This window comes from Mauremys reevesii, linkage group 10, assembly GCF_016161935.1.
Source record: "Mauremys reevesii isolate NIE-2019 linkage group 10, ASM1616193v1, whole genome shotgun sequence".
NCBI classification, from domain to species: domain Eukaryota; kingdom Metazoa; phylum Chordata; order Testudines; family Geoemydidae; genus Mauremys; species Mauremys reevesii.
This window is the reverse complement of record NC_052632.1, coordinates 69,905,778-69,931,880: the sequence shown is the minus strand read 5'-3', so window position 1 is coordinate 69,931,880 and position 26,103 is coordinate 69,905,778. Positions and strand designations below refer to the sequence as shown.

Genomic DNA, 26,103 nt, shown 5'->3' with positions numbered 1-26,103 from the left:
GCCATATCATAGTCATGGTAAAATATCAGAGCTCTCTGATGAGCATTTTCTACTTCTACTGCACTTACAGTCAATGATTAGTCATCACATGAGCAAAAAAGGCTACAGTATTGGCCTTGCCCCTATATTTAATCTTTCAACCTGTTAGCAATCCCATTTACATAAGGCTGGAACAACGGGAGAGTGCAGCTACAGCTTGACATTCATGCTACAGCCCTGCTCACAGACAGGATCAATGTGCAGAACATGGGCCCACCAGGACTGGTGTCTAAACTATGTGGTTTATGGACATAAACTGAACCAGCTGCTAGCTATGCTGCAGCCTAGTAACAAACTTGGTAAAAGTCTGTAGTGAGATGGGTTCAGACAGTTTTTACTTCCTCTAGTCCAGGGGTCCCCAACCTTTTTAGGATCAGGGACCGGTTTCGTCCTGCCCCCCAGGGCGGCATTTGCCGGACCCTCCGCAGTCATGCCTGCGGGAGGTCCAGCTGAGCCGCGCGACCAGCGAACCGTCCGCAGTCATGCCTGCGGAGGGAGCGCTCGTCCCGCGGCTCGGGTAGACCTCCCGCAGGCACGCCTGCGGAAGCTCCACTGGGTCGGTTCGCGGCCCGGTTTCTAAGAGGCCGCAGACCGGTACCGGGCTGCGGACCGGGGGTTGGGGACCCCTGCTCTAGTCCCTCAACAGAAAATCGCTTAGCAATGTAACAACCCACTGTTTTAGTGGCCCAACAGAAGTCATGGCAGATCATCATCATCAGACTAACAGGCAAATCAACAAAGTATCTATAACTGCACTTCTATAACAAATAGTTACTATCTGATGCATTACTCCATTGCCACCAAAGGCTCCTAATCTCCCTTGGGATTAGCAGCAATAAATAATATTAGTTCTTAAAAGAGCATTAATAGGGTTAAAATGTGTAAAATAAAATAAGGGTGTGGTAAAATGGACTATATTAAGGACTTTGGAGCATGACATTCCTCCAGTTAGTAAGAAGTTGGCACCTTACATGGATAGTAAAACCATTTGTGAGATTTTTTCCCCCCCTCATTCTTGACACAGAAATATACATGGTGGGCCTGGTTCTCCTGTCACTTACCACCAGTGTAATTCAGGAATAACTCCACTGAAATTAATAAAGTTCCACTGGTGTAATGAGAAAAGAATTGGAGTCATAAAGCCTATTCTTTATACATTTGAAAAGTCCAAGGAATTGCCTCAGGGGGCTGCAAACAACTCCAGAGAGTGGTGTCTTGGGGCTAAATAGGATCATTTATATGACAAAATGTAATATAAATGTAAAGGAACAAAATGTTCTTGCAGGTGGTTCACACTGAGTATTCACGAGAAAGGTTCATTTTCATTCTTATTGCTATTATTGTTAAAGTGAGTTTAGTGCTGGTTTGACAGCCCTGAAGTTGGAGGTCCTCTGTTTACCCACAGAAGTGTCACAAGAAGGTCAGCAATGCATGCAAATGTGACTTAATGCAATACTGAGGGCATAGACATCGTCTTTATGAGTTGCTGGAGGGTGCTCAAACCCCCCTCCCACTCCGCCCCCTCCCCCAAGCTCCCACCCCGCCTCTCCACTGCCCCCTCCCCCAAGTGCACCCCACCCTTGCTCCCCCAGTGCCTCCTGCATACTGCTAAACAGCTGATCTGAGGCAGGCGGAAGGTGCTGGGAGAGAGGGGGAAGAGCTGATCCACGGGGCTGCCGGTGGGTGCTGAGCACCCACTATTTTTTTGAAGCACCCAGAGAGTTGGCGCCTATGCCTCCGAGAGCCCACTAAAGTGGGGAGGCTAGATCATTCTTTTTACCTATTTCCTCCTAGGCCTCTCTGCTACAACTGGTAATGTGAGTATCAATTAATGACACTTGTGGTGGTGGTGGCTAGTGCATGTGTGATTCCCTCCTCAAAGTCTATTCTGCCATAATGCCTACAGATCAATACCATCACGCAATGGTTAGGCTGGTGGCTAGCTGAGTCTTCTTTTCTGCTAAAAACGAATTTGTTTTATTGTAACTTCATCCTCCTAAACTACCCCCCCCCACACACACACCTTTTCTGAGTGTTTCATCCACCTGTGAAATTATGCCTGACATATAGGTTGCAAGCTCACTCAGGCAGGGAATATCTTATCTTATTTGTCTATATGATGCCTAGCACAATGGAACCCTGATTCTTGGGCGCTACTAATAACATGGACACCTGTCTACAAGGAAGCTGGTGTGAGACCATCAAGTTATTTTAGAAGCTCTTTCAAAAATTCATCAGATGGCAACAACTCTTGGTTATTACTAACCAGTGGCAGTTTTCACCAGCAATTTAGAAGTAAAAGACCATGATATTCTAACAATCCCATGCGGCATCCAGTCTCTCCCTTCCCTTCCCTCCACTTCACTCCAGAAAAGCATTTTCAAAGACAGCTAAAAATGAAAATAAGTCTTGCTTGCCTGTAAATAGTTGAAGTGTTTCTCAGATCAAATCCTGATGAGTTTATTCTTTCTAGAAAAGCTTGCGCGAGTTCTGGTGTTATATCATACACTGTATCCAGCTGCTTGGTTGCATTGTCATAGCTTATGAATAGTCTCATCTCATTAGTACAAACAAAAGCATATTATTAGGAATCTATACAAACTAAAGACATTAATACGTTTGATACTATAAACTATCATCTGCCTCCTTTCAGATTACACAGATGGCACAAACAGCAATCTGGATAATACAAAGTTTAAAAAGGCAAAGACCAGTAGTTCTGTATCATACCTAGATAATTTGCAATCTCATGGGGGGCCTGATCCTGCCTCATCTGAAGAGCTCTCAGTGCAGCCCATGGAAGTTTTGATGGAGATAGATTGTGGGAAAGAGACAATGACAAGCATACACATCTAATTAAGCATTTACGGATGTTGTACATTTTTCAGTTTTAAAAGAGGCAGTGGAGTGGTTCATTAATAAATGATCAACTGAACATTTGGATTTAGTTTGCAACTAAACCATTTTAAACATACACAATCTTTCATTTTTAAATTTGTGCCTGTGATCATTCTATCACATCACTGGATAACTGATACATCCAAACACATTTTTCTACTTACTTCATTCAGATTAATTTTCATAATTTCTTCTAATGGAAGATGGACCATGTATCTTCCCAAAATCCATAGATTTTCTGCACTGACCCAAGAGGTTGAATCATTTAACTCTGTTTTGTACAAAAATACTCATTCAAATGTAAAGAATGTCATTGTGATTACAAATAAACATTATATTCTATACATCTTCATTGCTGGATAATCAAAGGATCTCTAAACTCATAACACTACTAGGTCCTGCTCTTAAAAATGGACAATGTCAGATAGTTTAAATCCATAAATGGTGGGGAGGAGATGAGTTATAACCAACATTTTGCAAACATTAATAACAGAAGTGTATTCATTAATATTTTAAATGTCAATAAATCATCTTTGTTTGCTTTTAAAACTTTCAGCTGAGGTTTGTGCATCCATCTATTGCAGCTCCATGCTAATAATGAGAATCAGAAAGTGAAAATGACTAGCCTGTCTGTACTGCCTAAACTAAACAAAATGCAAAAGTAAAAGTAGAAGTTTTCATAATCAGATGTGTTATTTGGTAACATAGGTAAAAGCACTTTATATTTGTATATTATTAACCGGACAGGGTTCCTTTAAATGACTGATTATATGCTATGACTATACAGAATACTCTCATTGTTAACTGAACTGATATTAACCTCAGAGAAAGTAAAAAATATTTAGTACAGCCATAAATTAGGATAAAAACTGAAGAAATACAATACCTTATTATAAGAAGAACAATCATTTCCATTTATATAGCACAATCCAAGGACCTCAAAATGTTTTACAAATAAACAATCACAACAGCCCTGGGAAATAATTATCCCCATTTAACAATTGGAAAAACTGAGACACAGAGCAGCTAAGGCTTAAATTTTCTAAAAGTGGCTATGAATTTTGGGTGTCTCAATATTTGGGTGCTCAGCTTGACATCTCTGCAGCCTGATCTGCAGAGATACTGATCACCCACAACTCTAGTTGATTTCTATTAATAGTCATGAATACACTTCAGGGAGTTTTCAACATCTCTGAAAAAATCGTTTCTCAAACTGAGGCATCCAAAATTAGTGGGCATTTTTGAAAACACAGATCTTAAGTGACTGCCTTATAATGGTTGATATGGTGAAAGAGAGTTCAGAATAGACTCCAAAAGTCCTTGTATCCAGTCCCATGCTTTCATCATTAGACCATACTATCTCCCACCACCAAGCACATTAAGAGACAGGAAGGGAGAGAAAAGAGGAAAGAGCTGGGGGAAGGAATTTTCACAATGTAAAGATCCTGACTGTAGCATTTAATAGACAAGGAAACTTGCTTTTGGCAACACTGGAGACTAGGGTCCCTGGAGCCTTTTTTTGTTCTTTAAAAATCAGGCAGAAAATATAAAACACATCAGCACCCGTTTTTGTAAAAGCCACCGGAGTTCTTCATCATTGGAGAGGTTGGTATTTTTAATAGGAAAGAAATGAGAATTAGCTGAGTTACTTAGAAACAAATCTCTAGAGAGATGTTTTTGAGACATTAAAACAACATGTCATCTATGTTGATCCTAAGACCTTGGCACAACAGGACAGGAAGACATGCGGCTATGAAACAGCTCTCTTGTATATTCCTGTGGAATGGCAATGAGGAAATATCTGTAACAAAAACTAGTAAAAATGTTGGGAAGGCAACCTACTACATAACACAGATACGTGGTATGTTTCAAGATTCTTACATTGCTGAGCTGCAGTGGAAGGAGGGGTTGCTGCAGAGGGGTGTGAAAGCTCCGTGCTTCATGTTGTCTTCATACTGTTCCTAATCCATAATGGTCACAGGAGCAAGCAAGAGACCATGACAGCCAAGACCATTTGCCAGTGCTGGAACTCTTAGGTGGGGCACTGTAACTCTCAGTTACTTCTTGGCTGTATATTCACTTGTTAATTAAAGGAGGATGTGTTTGTACTTAACACACAAATCTGGAAGTCAGAAGATCTAGACTCTTTACAACTCTGGCTCAGACTTGCTGTGGGCAAGTAATATACCTCTGTTTCTCCATCTGTAAAATGGTGCTAATCGGAGGTGAAAGTAAGCCGGTACCGGAGCCCGGGGCCCTTTAAATCGCTGCCGGAGCCTCAGGGCTCCCAGCCACCACTGCCACTACCACGGCAGTGGCGAGAGCCCCGAGCAGCGTAGGCTGGGCAGCGCTGAAGGGCTGACTGGGGGAGTCTGGTCCCAGCCCCGCCCCTTCCGCCCAAGGCCCTGCCCCTTCCAGGGGCCCAGAGCCATCTCCCCACAACACCTTTCCCAGGAGCCCAGCTGCCCTGGTAAGTCCTTTAAGTTTCTTTCACCCCTAGTGTTAATACCTACCTACCTCTCAGGGGTGTCTGAGGCTCATTCATGACCAGTGTTTACAGATTACGCTGATATCTTTAGATGGAAGATTGCACAGGAGCTTGATCCTGCTCCATTGAAGTCATTGGGCATTTTGCCATTGATTTCAATGGGAAGAGGATCAAACCCTGGAAGCGCAAATTGCTACTATTACTACTAAAGGGCTGCTGAAGTGGCTAAGGACCTTCCCTAATGTCTTGTTTCTGTTGCTTTGGTGCCCCCTAGTGGAATGTTTGCTGTACTGTTGGGCCCTGGAATAAGCACCTCAGCCAGGGGAGATAGACAGCTGTGAAAGGCAGGAGGAGGGTATTATTGTATTATTGTATTTTTGGGAAGGAGGTACATTTACTTTACTTTGCTTTTAATTTGGTCATTTCTCTGAATGAGCCAGTGCCCCAATGGTAGAACCCTCATAGCCTCCTGTTGTGTTTAAAAACATGGTAGCTAACATTTTCAAAGATCACCTATTTTCCTAGTCTAAACAGGGTAACACAGTGAACTTCACCTCTGAGCAGAGAGCCTGCGCTAGGATAATACACAACTTAAATCCCCTATAAGCCTTAGAAACAGGACCAAAGGGGCACATAGTCCTTGTGTATGGTCCTCTGTACAAGGGTGGAGTTCACCTTTAAGAATAAGCATATTTTATAATTGTATCGGCAGTGCAGCTCTAGCAAAGGACATATGTTTACTGTATGCTGGACAGATGTATAGTATTTAAGAGGGCTGCCCTTAACACAGCACTATTCATAATGAGAAAAAAGTTCACTAGGAAAGATTAACCCTTTCCTGGCCATGTTTCAAGATCGATAAGCAAGCCTTCCTTTTAATGTTCAACATACCATTGGTGATATAGGATTTTTGTAGAATCTGCTTCATCCAGTCATACAGAGTTCTTTGTGCATTTGCCGTTGTCTTGTCGTAGAGATCCTTGAATACGGCTGATCTAAATGATAAAATGGCACATGCAAATTAATTGATAAGTGGAATTTCTTTTAATGGTACAGATTAGCAAACATGCTTTTATAGCATCACAATGAATGAAAACTAAATAGAAAGTTGTATCTTGATGCCAGATACAGAGCAACTATATCAAACTCTTTTTTTAAAAAAGTATATTTAATCAGAAGACAATAGAAATGATTGTTTTCATTGGGAAATAAATGACTTACAAGTTTCTGAAAGTGTCTTGTGGAAGATCTTTAGGGAGGCTTCTAATGACATCAGGTTGGAGATAGCTCACTGACGACACCCGCAGAACTTGGCTTAGTATAGCCACACATTCCATAGAGCTCAAAGCTGGAAAGCATTTCTCCAATGTAACAAGGAACAAGGTCCTGTTTCCTCCTGGGCTTTGGAAAATTCTCTCCCTAATCCTGTCCAGATCGAGAACAATATTTCCCAATTCCTGCAGGTATCCAAGAGTTAAGAGAATATATTTACTTTCATCATTAATTTAATATATTTTTAATTTGAGGCCTGATAAAAAGCAGTGTTGACACAATATTCCACTATTTCGAAATAGAGCAGCAATAAAATACTGTGGCTGATTGCATTACTGGGGATTATTCTTTTCTCCTGTGGGCCAAAAATCAGCTTGAATCTCTCAAGCAAAGTGAAAAGCATAAAAAGGCTACTAATGGCTGCAGATTAAGGAGTATTCGCCTGGATACACAGGAAAATGTGAAGATTTGTGGCAACCTGTGCATAAAGTATGTATGTATGTAGATAGATGATCACCATACCCCGCCCCCAGAATGGACCTTTTCCACATGCCGTATTTCTTGCAATGCCTACCCAAACATACATCCTTCAGAAGACTGGACAAACACTAAAAACACATTGTAAGAACACTCTTGCCCTGACAGAGGAATGGACCAGAACTAATAGGTCATTTCCCACCTTAAATGTCTGTGGTTCAAAGACAGTACTTTCAGGACTGATGTTTCAGTGTTAGTTCTAGGGATGGTGATTTGGCATCACAATCAGTCCTGGAGGTACCTGTGAATACTATGTGAGAAAATGCCATTTGCAGCTCTGATCAGTATTATTTACATAGCTCCCAAAGTGCTCTAGAAACTTACCTGTGTGCTATGACAATGCGATCTGAATCGCAACTGTCTGAGTAAAACAGACTCTACAATACATTAAAATCTTGTATTATTGGGCACTCATCACGTCTCCAGAGGAGCATCCTCCATTTCTCTTGGTTTGCTCTCTCCCATGTCCAGGACACTTATGTTGCAGGCCTTTCCTCCCATCACGGAAGACCCTCTCTTCCCTATTCATAAACACATGTGATGGCCCCAGTCCTGAAAAATGATACATGTGGGTGGACCCCTGACGCCCATGTGAAACCCCACTGATTTCCACAAGACTCTATGTGGGCGTAAGGGTCCGACACGCAGATCAAATTACAGTATCAGGTCCTATATTGGTAGAAGAGAGTGCTCTGTCCCCCACATAATTGCTTAGTGCACTGTTCTCATATTCCCACACCCAATCAACAAGGGATGTAAAACACCAAACCTAATTCATGTCTGCTGGGTTACAGTGTGAAACATTCACAGAAAAACCCACAGTCTGGCCTTCTTTCTATTTAAACATCAAAAGGCAGCTCTTACTTTTCATACAATGAGTGCAAAGTGACTTACAAAACGGTTCTTTTTGCTTCTGAAGAGATATTTCACTGCAGTTTGAAACTGCTGATGATTAATCTGTTGAAAATCTGACAGCAGCTGTTTGGGCTGGTATAAAAGGTTCTCCAGGTAGTTTTTTATAGACATCTGCAGACAGGAGGGGAATAATAAAATGTAAAAATATATATACACACATACACACTCTTAATCTTTTACTCCCGGAAACTCTCTGTTTAAACGCTCCAGGCTGAAAGGGTAGGGACTCCCAAGTTCTAACCCTGGCTCTGAAAATGACTCCCTCTGGGGCAATGCGCAAGTCATTTTACATCTATGCCTCAGTTTATCCATTTGTAAAAAAAAACAAAGGGAATAATAATACTTCTCTACTTTACAATAGGCTAAGATGATTAATCCCTTCAATCACTTTGAAGATTAAGAATACTGAGCTGAAAGAAACATGCAACTGAATGGGAAGGAAAGTACATGCCAGGTCCTCAGTCAATGAGCAACATCACACCCCACCAGCAGTGAACGAAGTCCTATGTGTTTTGGAACTCAGAGGGAACAGATAACAATTAAGAGAAGCCATTATAAGTCTCAGAGAGGTAGCCATGTTAGTTTGTATCAGCAAAAAGAACAGGAGTACTTGTGGCACCTTAGAGACTAACAAATTTATCTGAGCATAAGCTTTCATGGGCTACAGCCCACTTCATCGGATGCATGCAGTGGAAAATACAGTAGGAAGATATATATACACAGAGAACATGAAAAAATGGGTGTTGCCATACCAACTATAACGAGAGTAATCAATGAAGGTGGGCTATTATCAGCAGGAGAAAAAGAACTTTTATAGTGGTAACCAGGATGACCCATTTCCAATAGCTGACAAGAAGGTGTGAGTAACAGGGGGGCGGGGGGAATAAACACGGGGAAATAGTTTTTACTTTGTGTAATGAACCATCCATTCCTAGTCTTTATTCAAGCCTAATTTAATGGTGTCCAATTTGCAAATTAATTCCAATTTTGCAGTTTCTCGTTGGAGTCTGGTTTTGAAGTTTTTTTGTTGGAGTATTGCAACTTTGAGGTCTGTACTTGAGTGACCAGGGAGGTTGAAGTGTTCTCCGACTGGTTTTTGACTATTATAATTCTTGACATCTGATTTGTGTCTATTTATTCTTTTGTGTAGAGACTGTCCGGTTTGGCTAATGTACATGGCAGAGGGGCATTGCTGGCACATGATGGCATTTATCACTACAAACTTTTTTTTCCCCTGATGATAATAGCCCACATTAATTAATTACCCTTGTTATAGTTAGTATGGCAACGCCAGTTTTTTCATGTTCTCTGTGTATATATATCTATCTATATCTTCCTACTGTATTTTCCACTGCATGCATCCAATGAAGTGGGTTTTAGCCCAAGAAAGCTTATGCCCAAATAAATTTGTTAGTCTCTAAGGTGCCACAAGCACTCCTCGTTCTTTTTGCTAATAAAGGCTAACATGGCTACCACTCTGAAACCTGTCATTATAAGTGTGATTAGCACTGGCATCTCACCTTTACTCTTCCCTAGACTGGACTAAAAATTAATACTATACTGAATTCCAACAAGACTATTTCAAAACTAGTTTGAAGTTGTAATTTTTGTTGTTGTCTTTGCTTTGGGTGCAAAAGAATCCGCATTGCAAACAAAACACATTTTACCATGCCAGAGATTGCAAATACCTTCTGTTCCAGGAAGTCTAAGACTACACTGTTTAGAAGTGTTAATGAAGCTAATCAACATAAGTGGATTTTAAATTCATTAGAAACAGATGGGAGAAGCCTTCGTTATAAACAGAGCAATATGAGTGACATGGTTATCTGTCTTTTAAATTGCACAATCTTTTCAGTTGCTAATGATATATTATGACTGAATATTACTTAAGCCACTGTTCCTGTACCTGTTATTGGAATACAACTGGCTCTGTGTGCGCAATATAAATCCTTAAAACACTGTATCCTTCATACTCAGTATGTACAAACTGCTTTACAGTTAGCCAATTGATTCACTAATAATTCCTAGAATAGATTCCTAAATATTAAATACCAGTATAATCAGCTGAAGGCCTAATTACAGGTACAACTTTAACCAGAACTTCATCTGGTGTAAATCTACATAGCTCTATTGACATCAGTTCAGGATCTCTAAATGCTCCCTACACTGATGATTATCTTCTGCATTAAATCCTTCTTGTAACTTTTATTTCTACTTTAATTCATATCCTTTTATTTCTACTTAAAATCAATAACCCTTATGCCTGTGACTATTCACAGAGATCTAAGGCTACTTTAAACTTATATCATAGCTCTCCATGAAAGCATCAAAAAATAAAATTAAAAGCAAAACCTTAATGTGGATCCATATAGTTTTGGAAGAGCTATGATGATTAAATGGAGTCATGGGACACTGATTCACGGGCTTTTTGAGACAGTTAAGAATGCAAATTGGACATTAGATGTTTTTTATTATTCGGGGGGCCAAATTCAGATCTGGTGTAAAGGGTGCAGCTCCACTGATGACGTTGCTCCAAGTCTGAACTTGGCCGCCATCATTTGTAATGACTGTGGATAACGAATGGCATGTACTTCCTGCACTACTTATGCGGCCACGATAAGGGTTTTTTTTGTTTGTTTTTTAACAAAACAGAGTTCAGTGAAGTCTTCAAAGGAGAGAGAGATTTATAGGAAATCTAGTATCTCACATTCCTTAGAAGTAATGCAAAGCACAGCTAGACCTGAAGCATGGTAGGGAAATCCTCTGTTTTATGGATAAACATGGTGTGGCTACGTTACTTGGCTAGCAGTTACCATACCAAAGAGCACATGCAAGCCTACAGTGCAAACATTCAGGCCCTGCCTTGCCTCCAAAAGAGGAGCAAAAGGGCCCTTTTCTTTATTATTTGTGTCTTAGTCCTTTGCAAACTTCTGAAGGCCATAAAGCAAAGTACTCTACCCTCAATTTAATACGGACCTGCAGTATTATACAGACTTATTGGTCAACTCTATAATTTAACTCTACGACTTAGACAACAGACACTAGTTTTCTGAATATTTCCTCCTTCTCTCTTTAGTAAGAAAGTTTTGTCTCTTAAAAGGGTACTAACCTGTAGGCTGCTAATAGTAAACATAACATTCTGAGCATGGAAATATGCCATGATTTTTTTAGGCATATCTGTTGTCCATACATTAGTGCTACAGCAGAAAAAAAAAAGCAAAATACAAGTAAAATAAATTACTTTTGCTTACAAGAGAAAATAATTACGACAAACAAGTACTATTACTAATAAAGACAGTGATGCAAGGATTTAGTTAATCTTTTTGCCAAAACAGATTTACACTTAAACCCATGATTAGTGGAAAAAAATTAACAAAGTTAACTATCAAAAAGTTTTTGAAATAATGTAGCATGTATTTATTCCCAGCCTCATTCCATGTATATTTCTGTTTTGGCATGAGAAATTGTTTTATACTTGTTAATTTTCATTTTAGTTTTGAATCATAACAACTAGATGCACCAATCCACTATACAATGATTTGGTGGTTTAGAATTCTGTATGCAGAATCTGTGATAATGCAGGTCATAGAGCTAATAGTGTATATATACACTGTACATAATAGGTTAATATTAGCGAACACTAAATATATATTCTTTGATTACACTTTTTATCCATAATGTTCTATTCTAGCGCATACACATCATACTATCTACATTACAGGATGTCATACATTACCCCTGAAAATGGAGTATATCAAGGAAAGCTAAACAAGAAAATAAAACAAAAAGAATTAATATGTTGCATGATATTTGAAAATGTTTTCAACACATAGGTAGGGACAGTTTTATATATTACCATTCAGATATTTTCCAGCTATTATTTCCTCCTAAAGGGTATAAACAACAAATATGTGTAATAACACAAATATTTTTAGATTATATTACAGAATTTTGGAAGATAGATAAAATAAAAATACTAACCGCAGCTTTTTGTAATAATGGAGGCAAATCTGTAAGAGATTATCCTATTACTAAAATTAGATTCAACAACCTTTTTAAATAAAAAAAAGTCTAAACATAAAATAAATGCATCATAAGTAAGCTAATTTAAAGAAAAGTACCTTTAATCAAATGTACCTGCAGCAGATGTATAGTGCTAATAAAAATTGCATAATGAAAGGTCACTGCTTTTAAAACTTTTATTTACAATGTTAACCAAATTCTCTGCTGGTATAACTCATGAGTTATGCCAGCAGAGAAATGGATCCCGTATTTCTCAGTTGTACTGAATCTATTTTACTACATATAGCATTTTCAATACACAAAACATTCTTTCCCCTACACAAGATTTCTGATCTTACCTTTATCAGACTTCTGACCGCTTGCAGTCCCTGCATGATTCATTAATATCAATAAAAAACATATCTTCAGATTTTTGGGCATTTCTTCTACTGTTTATTAGAGTCAGAAGATATTTGGATTGCAAAAGAAAATAGAAGACAATGTCAAAATACAATATTTATCCTAAAGTTTCAGCTATAAATTAAAGATGGATCTGAGAAGCAAAGTTCAGATTGAAATCATAACTTCTCTGAGATTCAGGAGTGTTTGGACCAAGGATTTTAGTTTAGATTTCTCTACAGTATAATAAATAAAATAAAATAATATAATAGCAGCCCCCAAACTTGATATGTGCACAGTCAGTCTTAATTCCCTTGTATTAGGCAGTTCTTTTAATTTTACTCTCTGTGGTATACATTCTAAACAATATTCCAGCTAAAGGATGAACCCAGTTTAGTAAAAAGGAAATATGCATCTTTCTTTGAAATTATGTAACATTTTTATTTATTCTTTTTAAAGCTATGTCAAAGTAAAGAGAGGCATATTGATGTAATTAGGCTCCCAAATAAAAATGAGAATATATCAGTTCTCTAACACTTCCCTAGAACAATATGAGCAACAAAAATGTGTAAAAAGAGCATAAGCCTGTTGCTAGCATTAGAAAGTTGGACTGTCCCAATGGTTACTCCAATATCCCTACAGGATCTTCGTCATTCACACAATCCCCCGGTATGGAAGCCCTTCACAGCACTTGCTGATCCCATTCCAGTGAGAGATGCTCCAGGCAGGGCAGGGCATGGTGCACGGATCAGAGGGAGACCATTGCTGCAAGTATGAGGAGGCAGGTGCTTCCCTTTCCTCACCTCTGATGCCATCAGTCTCCTAGCAGGAGGGTTAGCTTGCATCATAACTAGGTGGACATTTTAGCTACCACAGGGCTCTGCTTGATAGGTAAGTTAGGTAACAAGCTTCTGGAAATGGTGTCCATGCAAATGGAAACATGCAACTTCACTGTCACAAACTGATTCTGAGTCTCTGGATAATGACGATGACTTGTGGAGCCCTAGGCATGGACCAGGACCCCTTGGGAAGAAGGGTGGGAACCCTTATTCACCATCAGTTGGGGTACACTGAGTAGAATGTACATACTTTGCTATGCTTACACTATCCCTCATGCACGTGCTCCATGCCACAAAGATTATTGAAAGACCAAATGGTTCAGGGGACAGATAATGGAAAATAGTCTTTCCCTGCTATAGCACTGGTTCCAAATGCAGCCAAGACTGATAGTAACCCACAAATCATCCTATGTGAAACTGGTTTGCTGGTCTTAGTCCAGTTCCAAACAGACATGTATCCACATCACAACAATTAGCACCCTCATCAGCAATCTCAACACCGAGACCAAGGGCTGAAAGAGAACAGTGAATGAACTAGCCTCTCGCCTACACAGATAGTACCTCCAGATCAAGGTAGGAACATATTCATTGAGCAATGTGGGGAAGCCTTCACTGCCGTAGCCCATGCCGTACCTGTTCTCTGGCGAATCAGAGGATTTTCTTCTCAGGACTCTCAATCTGGCACCTAGCCCAAGAACTAACTTGACCTTCCCAACAGCTAAAAGAAAAGAATTAATGCGAAACATACTCTGTTTGAGATGTTAAATGGTACCCTCTCGTATATATTGAATCTTAAAATAAAATCCATTTATTATTTTAAAAGTAATACTACAGATGACCATGCACACTGGACCATCTAACTTTGCGAGAGATCATTGTGTGGGTTTGCCTGCCTTGTTTCTGGGTAGTGCTATAGGGTGGCATTTTAGCTGCATGCATGTTCAATCACCCTGTCCATTCTTATAACAACAGAATTTGGATGCATTGTCTTATCTTCTGTGTTAAATTCACTGTTGTAAATTGTATTCTGATTCTGAAATTAGATATTTATCTCTTTACTAAACTGAATTCTTCTACATTTTCATTTATTTACATAGTGTATATGTGCAAAGATTTAAATTATTCTGTTTACCATAACAAGTTTCCAATTGCCTTCTACAAATGCCTCCATTTATTAACTCTGTAACACTTATTATAAAATTAACAATGAACCAAACTTTTGGATGATGAAAGATCTTAAGCATTTGATTTTGAGAAGCCAGTCGTCTTAGTCCTGTTCATTTGCACAGACTAAAAAGCTCTGTGCACCTCCCTTTCAGCTATTCCATTCCGAGTTCTACAGGACATCTGTCTCATTCAAACATATCCAGTTTCCCAGACAATGAACTTTCTTGTGTTAGTTTCTGCATTTGCCCTATTAATTTTGCAGGAAAGTTTAGAATTACACTGCACAGGTTAACAAATCATTCCACCACCATTCTCAATCCTGATTTAGTCGTTCAAACTAACTTGAGCTGACGTGTGTATGATTTTGTTTTAATTAAAGCATGTTCAATAAACCTATAAGGTGATGAAGTGTTTAGGAGGCTGAACGGAACTGGACAACTAATAGTGCATGAGAAAACACTGCCATTAAATAGCTTTATTTAATGACAGTTTGTAGTGTTCTGCTAAACACTAAAACTATCAAACAAAAATCAGGCAAAAATAGTTCATCTTAAATTGTAAGCAGGTTTTTTTTTTTTTGGTTGGGTTTTTTTTTTTATTTTATGGCTATGCCATTCCTCCCTTCCAAGGGATGACATGCAGAGAATGCTGCAGAATGTGTTGTCTTCAGATCTAGAATGTTTCCTTTTCATGATTTTGTTACAGGGACCTGCCATTTATTTGCCTTTTTTATTCCAAATGGCAGCGTTTAGAAATTCCTGACTTTTTATCACTGTATTGTTTGACTCAAACAGTGCCCTAATTGAAGCCTGCTTGCTTTGTAGTAGGTCAGTGTTACCTCAAATAGCTATTCTCAATACCCAGAGGCATGATTACTGATACAGAAACATAACGATAACACCTTTCATCCAAATAAGCCAAACCAGTGGCTCGCAACCTTTCCAGACTAGTCCTTTAAGGAGTCTGATTTGTCTTGCTTATCCCGAAGTTTCACCTCACTTAAAAAAACCACTTGCTTCCAAAATCAGACATAAAAATACAAGTGTCACAGCACATTACTGAAAAATTGCTTACATTCTCATTTTTACCATATAATTATAAAATAAATCAACTGGAATATAAATATTGCACTCACATTTCAGTGGATAGCGTATAGAGCAGTATAAACATGTCATTGTCTGTATGAAATTTTAGTTTGTACTGACTTTTCTAGTGCTTTTTAGGTAGCTTGTTGTAAAACTAGGCAAATAACTAGATGTGCTGATGTACCCCCGCAAGACCTCTGCAAGGCCCCAATGGTACACCTACCCCAGCTGAGAATCACTGATCCAAACGGTTCAACAATCTTTGCAAACTATTACCAGCGGCTGCTACTATATAGAGGGATCACTACAGGACCCAGCCGGGAACAGGGTGGCATGATGTAAACAGTGCATGGCAGCACCATCCAGCAGGGTAAGGCTGAAACTGAAGAAACACGGCGCTTATCTGACAGGGGAGGATTAGTAATGATTATGAGGAAGGGCAGAATACCCGTTGAACACAACCAGCCCGGAGACAGGTGCCCCAAATCTGGGCATGCTGCCATATGAAGCGTCTCCCCCAGCCCTCAACGCGTCGCTCCGCTTTCCCCACCTCCCCCCGCGCAGGACCCCAGCCGCACCGGGCAGCCTTCGCCAGCCGAGGAACAACCGGTCGCGGTGTCAGGCTCGTCGAGCAACGTCCAACGTCCTGGCTGCCCTCCTGTGCCAGCCCCGGCTCCTCTGGCGGGGGGCGCCTAGGAAAGGGGCGTGGGGAGAGGGCGGGACGGCGGAGGAGGGGCGAGGAGCGGGGGGTTGGCGCTGCTGGGTGGGTCTCTCACAGGGGATCCCAGAGCAGCCGGCTTGCGCCGCGGGCGGCTCCTTCCCTTCGCGCCTCGTCTGGGCGGCTCCCCCGGGGAGGGCCTGGCCCGCGGGGCTCGCCCCAGGGGGGCCGGGAGGAGGCGGCCTGCCGGAGATGAGGGGAGTCCGGGCGCTCTGCTGCAGCCTGGCGAGCGGGGGGCTGGCGCCGGGTCTCTCAGGGGACCTGCTGCGGGCTGAGCCCTGCCCGCCGGCTCACAGTGTCCGCCGGAGCGGGGCACCTCGGGCTACGCACCAGCAGCAGCGCCAGTTCCTGGGATGCAAAGCGGGGCCGGAGCTTCGTCACTGGCCGGGGGAGACCGTGTGTAAAGTCCAGTCTCAATCTTTGCAGGACTGGGGCCCACGTGCAGAGAACATAACCCCTGAGCGCATAACAGACTCTGCCCAGGCACAGCTTTTTCTTGTCCTGACACGGTTTCATTTGCTCTCAAAACCATTCAGTAAAAATCCTTATTTGAACACGAACCCACACTAAAGAGAGAGAATGATAATCTAGTATACGGTGCCTTTTGTCCCAAAAAGCAGCAGAGTCCTGTGGCACCTTATAGACTAACAGACGTTTTGGAGCATGAGCTTTCCTGGGTGAATACATACATGCATCCGAGCAAGTGGGTATTCACCCACCAAAGCTCATGCTCCAAAACGTCTGTTAGCCTACAAGGTGCCACAGGACTCTTTGCTTCTTTTACAGATCCAGACTAACACGGCTACCCCTCTGATACTTTTGTCCCAAAGGATCCCAAGGCAATTTAGAAGCAGAGAACATACCAGTTTATTACACATTAAGGGCTACATGTTCACAACATTAATATACATAAAAGAAGCTTGCTAGTTTTAACTTTACTAATATTTGCACCCCAAAATGTACACAGCCCCCTTTTCTCCCCCAAAGCTGGTCTGACTACTTTTCTGCCAAAATTTAAACAGCAGCTGCTTTGCTAAAAGCTGTGTGGTGTAGACATAGCCTTATAAAAGACTTCATTACTGTTACAAAACATTTGCTATTCCATGGCAGGGGGGGGGGGGGATCATAGCCATTAAGGTTGTATAATGAAACCTTTCCAAGGCAGAAGGTAGAAAAGTGAAGGCAATGAACAATTACATAAAGATTACAAAGGTTGGCTGAAATGTCCAGAAACTGCTTAAGATTCCCAATCATTAATTGAATTTGTTTAGACTTCAAAACAACAACAAAAAACATTAGATGAGTCAGTACAGTAGAACCTCAGTGTAATGAGCACCAGAGTTAGGAACTGATCTGTTAACCACCCATCTCATTTGGAAAGGAAGTACAAATCAGACAGCAGCAGAGAAAAGAACAAAAGAAAAGGGGGGGGGCAAATAATACTGTATTAAGGTAAAATACTTAAAAAGGGAAAGTTTAAAAAAAGATTTGACAAGGTAAGGAAACTATTTCTGTGCTTGTTTCATTTAAATTAAGATGGTTAGCAGCAGCATTTTTCTTCTGCATAATAAAGTTTCAAAGATGTATTAAGTCAATGTTCATTTGTAAACTTTTGAAAGAACAACCATAAGGTTTCATTCAGTTAGGAACAACCTCCATTCTCCAGGTGTTCAGAACTCTGAGGTTCTACCAGTTCTTTTACTTACTTGCTAATACCGGAGTTTTGAGTTCTGCGTTCTCTCCCAAGAGTTAGACACACCATTTGCAGGCAGAAGACATGCAGCTGCTGTCTCTGTATTTGGTGTTGGGGAAGCTGCTAATCGCTTCAATGAAATACAAAATCCTAAATGCCTGAACTTGGCTTAGTAGGTGTCTAGCCTTTTTGTTCACCTTTTATTATAGTCAAGAATTGTGCCAAGTTAGTGAGATGGGACATTTAATTGCCTTATTTGGGAGGTCACATTTTTCACCAATGCTGCTCTCAAAATCAGATGTTCAAGAATTAAGATCACTATAGTTCTATAACAATTAAATCAGTGACCTAGGAGGTGAAAGGCTGCTGCCTCATTATCAAGCCTCTGAACTATATAATCCTCCACTAGCTCTTTTCATAGCACACAATATACTTTAAACTGAAATTTTTCTAAATCTGAGAAAAAAAACTCTACTCAACAAATAGCATTTAAAACAAAGCTCAGATAATCCTCCTCTGAGGCATTCTGATGTGGCAGTTCTGGTCTCTACCAGCAATGAAAACATGGCTCTGAAAAACAGAGATCTTGATTACTATATTCCAGTGCAGCTACCAATCAGAGCCAGAAGTCCCATGTACCTTAGAAACAGAGGTTTCCTTCTGATACAATTACACAGTTTAGGGGTATTGTATCGGGTTTATTAAAATTAGCGTTTAGCTAATGTTACAGAGGCACACAACTCAATATATAATCTTCCTATATGTCAATCAGATTCCAGATGATTAGGAATATTAATGAATGAGTACAATCTGTATAGTCCATTATCAAAACTATTCTGTCCCACAAATTATATCAGGGCAACATAACCCAGTTTCAGCAAATGGGGGCTTTCAAAACAGAGGTTTGGATAAAAGAGGTTCTACTGTAGGTGAGATGTTGCCTTGTGCAGTTAAGATGATCTGTGGCCATCAGGAACCAGTCTCTAGGGCCAGATTTTAAAAGGTGTTTAGGCACCTAAAGACGCAGATGGAACCTGTGGGAGTTATGTGCCAAAATTCTGCAACTTTAGGCACTTAACTTCCTTAAAAAAATTGGTCCTAAATCAATTAAAACAGCTGTGTTTTTATTTCAGTTTTCCCCAGGCAGGGTGTGAAACCTGAGATGGCAGATGTTCAGTGAGTCAGTTCTAATGGCTTGGAACTTCAAAATCTTTTTACTGCTAAAGTAATTAAACTTATTTATAAATAAAGAGTTAATGTAAAATCAACCTGTAGAAATACAAAACACACAATGCTTGAGAGCAAAGAGGAAGCTGGCAGAATAGGCATCTTCAAACTGTGGCCTGCATTAGATCCAGTAATGACACAGGACAAGACTGTATCCAGACTCTGTCTGGCTGCAAGGAGCCACCTCTAGTGTCTGCAGTGTCGGTGATGGGGTCAGTGTTAGTCCTTGTATCCTTATACTGAGATTTTGTGAGCTACTTGGAAAATTTAGACACAATTTCTATTAATGAAAATCCCTTGGTAGTGTTGATCATCTCAGCTTTGAAGTGGAAAGACTTTATAGGGCTGGTGTCACTATCTTCTCCACTGGGGATAGGGTGAAGAGCCATGGTCCCATACTGGTCAGTAGAGGCGGCCAGGGACAGTGGGTACTACACCTTCATCTGGGGTGCCACAGTAGCTATGCCCCTCTAGTGCTCCTTAAACTCAGGGAAGCATTGTGGCTACTGCAGGTACAGTGCTTTCCAGAGCTCTTGCCAGGGTGGCTGGATATCTGCACCTCCCTCATTAAGAAGCTATGTCTACATGCCATAATCCAGTTCAGAGACTCTTCCAATGTATGCAGCCAGCATGTCAAAGCTACTGGGAAGAGCTTCTATGTAAAAAATAAATAAAATAAATAAATAAATAAAAATGGAGCTGAGCCCTTCTTGGGCAGATTAAATTAAAACTTCAGTGAAACTCCCTGGAAGGGGAAGATTAAACTGTTTAACTTAAACTAAATGGTTTGATCAGGCATGTGGAAGACTCCAAACAAACAGACACCATAACAGTGTTGCAAGGAAGGTAATTATCCTAGCACAAGTGTGTGTGTATGGCAGTGGTGATGGAGGATCTCAAGTGAAAATTCCCACCTTAGTTCTTGAGTTGGAATCCTTTGGAGAAAATTTGCTCAACCTGTGGAAGTCTGTCATGTATCAACTTGACCCTGTCCATCAGTTTAAGGAACAGCTTCCATAAGTCCTGACTAACTCTCCTTAGTTGGAAATTGATGTGTGCAAAAACAAGGAGAATTTATAAGATTGAGAGGAACATGGAAGAACCCCTCCAAAAATGATTTTTTAAAATTTGATTACATTAGTCTTCTACACAATAGTTAAATCCTGTTAAATGAAGTCAGTTGTACTGCTACAAGGTTCTTTTATCTATATACGTAACAGTTGGTGCAGACAAGCATGGCTATGTTAACATAAATTAACACAAAAATTAATGCAAAGGTCATCTCAAAAAAAGTTTATTAGCATGATTAAAAAGATGTGCTGAAGAATGACAGTCAGAGATAAAATAACTTCTTAACATGGAACAATATCCATTCCAACTCTTTATATTCAACAATGTTCTGAACTGAATCGCCAGCTTTATTGCCAGTTTTCACTTGATTTCTTAAAGAACAATCCATACTGTGTATCCGTTCATGTATCATCATAACTATTTTTTGTCTGGTTATGATCCCTACTGCAGTTAAGTATAAAAAATATCTTCCATTAATGTTGGAATGCAGACTGCATTGTTGGGCTAAGAGTTGGTAAAAATTCTCAACTGAAGAGTCTGTTTTAAAAAAACTGTCCTTTTTAAAGATACTACAAAGAAATACATTAGTATTTTGGCCTTTAAAATTCTTACATGATATTTATTTAGAATGGCAATCCCAAAATTCCCTCCCATTAAGTAATCATAAATCAGACACCTCTATCAGAGGCTGCTTCTTGGGTTTGATTCTGGAGACTTCTACTTCGTATATGCTTACACCGGCTTGAGGACGAAGACAGCATCATCTAATACATAGTAGTCATTATACATATCACCTTCACATAAGTATGGCAGTCTGGTGAAAGCCTCTATGGCAAAACCAGCTTTTCTGAAAACTTCTGGCAGGCTATTCACCTGTTCTTCCCAAGTCTGCCCCTTGATTTCCAAAACTTCTGAGGGTTTTTCCCACTTGCCACCTACTGAGAAAACAAAACAATTGTATTTAAATTTTAAAAGGTCCCTTTTCAATGTATGACAGTCTTTTAAAGAAAGCATGTTATGCTGCTTACATTCCATTCCAGAGTTTATGATCCACACCAACACACATGGTGGGTAAAGCATTTGTACAGCTCTATCTGAAGATCACAATGTTCAGGGGTCTTGTTTGAGTACAGAGGGGGTTTCCCCCTCCAAAGCTCAGATTTTGTTAAATCCTTTACTAATAGTTCTACATGCAGGCCCACTCAGACAAAACTATTTGACTCAGAACAGTAAGCTCATCTAGTGAAACTAAGATTTGGCAGATGTAGCTTGAGAAACTAAAATCTTGGCCAACATTAAAATGCCTTCTCATACTTTTCTGTCATACTTCCTTGCTGGAACTGGCTTCAATTAGTTATAATAAATAAAGACAGACGTTAACCATAATTTGTTATGAATTCTTCAGGAATACTATGGTCATACTACTAGCTAAAAAACAAAATCAATCCTCTAGCCCCTCCCCCAAAAAATCCACCTCAAGAGACTCCACACCAAACTTGGAAAGAAATCTTAAGTGGGTCCTGTGGAAGAGCATCTACAGAACGTCTGTTAATTCAAGGGCCATTATGGTAAGTCAGAAGAGAAAGATTATTAGGTTAGGGTCCTTCCAAAGAGGAAATGGAGTTCTGTATAACTTTATATAATGGAAAAATATGTTGTCATTTGTTATAGCCAATGAAATCATCAGAAGCATTTGAGCAAAATAGTAGTTTTAAAATTGAAAAAACAAAAACCACTCGCTATCAAAAGAAGATTTTCACCAATCCCAACTGAAAAATGTAATTGATTATATTTTAAATACATATTGTATCTTTAACAAATTTACTGAACACAATGTTTAATTCCTGTAAATATATGCAAGTAGGAAGGGTCTGAGCATGAAATTCAGGACATTGTGTAACTCCTAAAGTTTCCCAATTAACTTCCTCTTTTTTTGAGCAGAAACATTTCTGGACAAACACACAAAGAAATGGCACCTTTCAATAAATGCAAAGTCGTGCTACTGTTGGAATTCAACTGGATTCTATACTATGTTGGTAAGACTTTTTTTTTTCCAACTTACTGTCTTTTTCACCTACTTTAAAAGAGTCATATGTATTTCTTACAAATAAGATTGAAAATGCAGTGCTCTCATTTGGAACAAGTCTGTAAAATGGTAAGAGGGGCAGGAAAAAATTCTGCTTTGGAGTTAGCTAATTTCTGCTGTCTTCATAAAGTTTCCTAATCAAATGAATATTAATGAAAGATTGTTCTTACAAAGGATTATACAAAATTCCCTCATAACCTGTGGCCATCAGACCAAATCCTCTCCCTCTTGCATAGCAGACCCCAGATGCAGCAAAATGGCTGCAGTTCTGCTCTACGGGGTTGGTAGGAGGAGGTTTTTGGGAATCCAGCACATGGTGTCTGCATTAACTGCATGTCACAGAGTTCTGCTCCAGAGGGGCACCCTCCAACCCACTGAACAGTGGGCTCAGGGCAGAGACAGAGAGATTGGCTGGTACAGTACATCCACAAAGTGGCTAATCAATAACTTTCACAGAGTGGGAGTGCAGCAGCTGCTAGGGCTACTGCAGCCTCAAGGAAGCAGTAGTGACCACGGGATGGCTCTGCTGCTGCTTTGTGGCACAGAAGAAAGAGAATGCCTTCTGTCTGTTCCTGTGGCACCTCCATGCACTCAATCTGCCTGCATTTGGTCCACCAAGAGCTCAGACAGTACAAAGATGAAGAGTCACACAAGTATCCAGACTAAGGTGACCAGATAGCCAGTGTGAAAAATCAGGACAGAGGGTTGGGGGGTCATAGGAGCCTAGATAAGAAAAAGCTCCAAATAGCAGGACTGTCACTACAAAAATAGGACATCTGGTCGCCCTAATCCAGACAATATTAAGTAGTAACATACTGTGCTATCCTAACTTTACATTTTTACTGCACTGATTACATACAATACATCATTTGTAATAATCTCAGATTTGATCAAAGAGATAGGCGTCCACTTCATTTTTTTTTTAAATGATTTGTTTGCTAAACACTTTCTAGAAAGTTAAAAAAAGTGTTGGTTTAGCAATTTCTTTCATTTCTAGAGTCTCCATTCCAATTATCTAAATTTTAGGTATTTAACCATTATTTTGATATAATTATTTTGGCATATTTAAGTTTTTTACAGTTATTTGTTTCTGTAAGGTCCTGGTAAAAAAAATACATTTGTCATAACAGTAATAGTAAACAAAGCTTGTGAGTTGGTGGTGATTCAGTTCCTTAATTGAAGTTCTCTTTCCTGGTTAATCTTCCCTTGCCTTCCTTTTTCTGTATATTGCTTAATTTTTAAATGTCAGTACCAGCAAGTGGCACTGCTGACCTGTGAAACCTGTGATCAGTAATCACATTCATATTTTCCTATGTAAATGAAAAATATTAAATAAAGTACAAAATGGTATTTCGACCATGAGGCAATCTTGGGACCATCTAAGAAGAAACATAATGAAAACAACCAAGAGAGGTCCCATGGTTGAAATATCACTGCTTCCCCGCCTTTGTAAATTCAAGGTAACATATCTAATTTGCAACATCCCTTACTCTTAAGTCCTCTCACATTCAAGTATGTGTTTTTTCTCAACAGGTCATGCAGTAGACACCTGCAAAGTTACCATAAGCCAACACCCATTTAAGGAAGTAGACTACAATGTCAACACTGTGAACATAACATGCAGTTTCTCTGCTTCTGGATGTAACGGCTCCCCTCAAATGCTATGGTTTCGCTATCGTGATTTTACACATGAGGCTTTGTGTACACCTAAATGCATAGAGAAGTTTGAAGCGATTGGATCACTGTCCGATAATAGTGCTTTACTTCAAATCAACAAACTGACTGTAAACGACAGTGCCATTTATATCTGTGGAATAGCATTTTCAAATTCAAATTCACACACATCTAAGCAAACCGGGGGAGGAACGATATTGGTAAAAAGAGGTCAGTCACTGCTTCCTAAGAACAATCGTAAAAAAATACATTATGTTCTTTTCTAAATATCTCTAATTATTTACACTTGCAAAATATGGTACATTAAGAGTTTACTTGAAACCTTGTTGATTTAGTATCAATTTGAACAGCAAATAAGACCCATGTCATACTCTGACTTTCACACACATACCCAAACTGACATCAACAGGAGTTCCAGGTGCAGAATGAAGATCAGCTAGGGAGATACTCTGTTAACAAGGCTAAAAATCAGCATCTTTGTATGATATACTAACCAGATGCTGTACATATGATGTAAGTGACCCTTCAGAGATGTTCTATAGTAATCCAGGAGATTGGATGCTGTCTTTTCCTTTTTAACTGTCAAAACTGAACATACAAATACTCCATGTCAAGCTTCATGGAGTAAAACAAGTAAATAGCTTCTGTTGAGAAACTGCCATAGTCAGGAGGAACTGTGTCTAGCAGACAGAGCAGGATCCTGGGACTCTGGGCTGATTCTCTGCCACTGATTCATTGTGTGAACTTGGGAAAATCATTTCACTTTGGTGTCTTAGTATTTCCACCTATGTAACAGGGATTAAGATATTCACAGGGATGGGGAGGCTTAACTAACTAAATTTTTGGTTACATGTGCTTCAAATAACAAGCTCTAGACATATGTACAAAAGTTTTAAAAAAACCCTAACTAATGGACTCTCTTCTCCCCCAACCGAGTTCCACATTCTCCCTACAGTCATCCCACCACTCATCCTGCTAAAGTCTGAGTAAACACATGAGCCTTCTTCAGACTTGTTCCTTAAAAGTTAGATTTTAGACCAGCAGAGGGCTATGGTGGGAAGAAAACAAAATCCCAAATCAAGGGCTCTCCAGTCCCTAGCTGTTTGAATCTAGTGACCCTTATCAAGTGTCCCAACTCACGGGGAGAAAAGAGGTCTCCTACAGTCAAGAACCAAGATGGAAATTAACACCAGGAACGACAAATGAATGAATGTGTGCGTGTGCAGCTCTGAGTTTCTCAGATGAGAGTGGTTATAATACAAATATTATTCTTACTGAGAATATGATCCAAATAGAAGAGGTTCCCATTATTCTAACATTTTTTATTATGACTAAAGGGTCTGAGAAGTACAGCACTGAAGAATACATCACCATGACAGTCCTCTCATCTTTGCTGTTTCTATACAGCACTACCATATTTGCAATCTTTATATTCTACAAGGTGGGTTTAATTTTGACTTTTCTTATTTGGTTGTTTTCATCCTGACGTCTCAATAGCTTTAATGTTTTCATTAGGATCCAAGGGTCATCATGGATTTTAATTACTTTTGCATCACAGATGGCAAACGAGTTTTACAGAGGTGTGGTTGATGATTACATCTCATATGCATCTGCAAACTCTCACACACAGATTCAGATTAGATACTGATTACATCTCACACACATCCGTTACTGATTTTTGTTTGTTTGGTTGTTTGTTTTTTAAATAAAGAGAGTTTCAAGAAAAAGCAGCAGAAACAAAACTATCCTTGGAACAAATTACAGCAACTTTGGTATATATTGCCAGAAGTCACTTTGTAAACGAGACTGAGACTATCAAAAATACAAAAAAGTATGATAAGATAACTATTTTTCTTTCAAAATATTTTAATCAAATAAAGAGCATTACTACCAAATACACAGGTTGCAAGCTCCATGGCTTAATTTCCATTGGTAAACTAATAATGAAATTTATATAACACTAAATGCAAGTACAATTAAATTATTTCAAGCA

The 26,103-nt window shown here is 39.6% G+C and overlaps 3 protein-coding genes across 20 annotated transcripts in view; 1 reads left to right on the top strand and 2 right to left on the bottom strand.

Moving 5' to 3' along the window:
* Positions 1-16,766, bottom strand: part of OTOA (otoancorin) — a 58,144-nt gene extending 41,378 nt beyond the window's left edge. For 5 of the 12 annotated variants that reach the window (XR_005585408.1, XM_039491066.1, XM_039491065.1 and 2 more), the window contains exons 1-11: positions 15,865-16,082; positions 12,511-12,600; positions 12,131-12,159; positions 12,006-12,036; positions 11,886-11,913; positions 11,259-11,346; positions 8,129-8,260; positions 6,647-6,882; positions 6,317-6,420; positions 3,102-3,208; positions 2,457-2,596 (exon numbers count right to left, since the gene is read on the bottom strand). Coding sequence is in view for 11 of the 12 variants with exons in the window: in XM_039491066.1 (XP_039347000.1) it covers positions 2,457-2,596; positions 3,102-3,208; positions 6,317-6,420; positions 6,647-6,882; positions 8,129-8,260; positions 11,259-11,346; positions 11,886-11,913; positions 12,006-12,036; positions 12,131-12,159; positions 12,511-12,592 (977 nt within the window). In the remaining variant the exon portion in view is untranslated. The other 7 variants (XM_039491061.1, XM_039491060.1, XM_039491062.1 and 4 more) reach the window with 7 other exon arrangements.
* A 1,833-nt stretch (positions 16,767-18,599) lies between these two features.
* IGSF6 (immunoglobulin superfamily member 6) overlaps positions 18,600-26,103 on the top strand; it is a 57,388-nt gene continuing 49,884 nt past the window's right edge. For 3 of the 7 annotated variants that reach the window (XR_005585409.1, XR_005585410.1, XM_039491086.1), the window contains exons 1-4: positions 18,604-19,277; positions 22,292-22,386; positions 23,970-24,320; positions 25,448-25,551. Coding sequence is in view for 5 of the 7 variants with exons in the window: in XM_039491086.1 (XP_039347020.1) it covers positions 19,222-19,277; positions 22,292-22,386; positions 23,970-24,320; positions 25,448-25,551 (606 nt within the window). In the remaining 2 variants the exon portion in view is untranslated. Of the gene's footprint in view, positions 19,278-21,586; positions 21,919-22,291; positions 22,387-23,969; positions 24,321-25,447; positions 25,552-26,103 lie in introns of those variants that run through there. The other 4 variants (XM_039491083.1, XM_039491084.1, XM_039491085.1 and 1 more) reach the window with 4 other exon arrangements.
* The window catches only part of METTL9 (methyltransferase like 9), a 35,174-nt gene continuing 29,628 nt past the window's right edge, over positions 20,558-26,103 (bottom strand). The window contains exon 5 of the mRNA XM_039491081.1: positions 20,558-21,288. Coding sequence (XP_039347015.1) covers positions 21,083-21,288 — 206 coding nt within the window. The 3' untranslated portion in view covers positions 20,558-21,082. The remainder of the gene's footprint in view (positions 21,289-26,103) is intronic.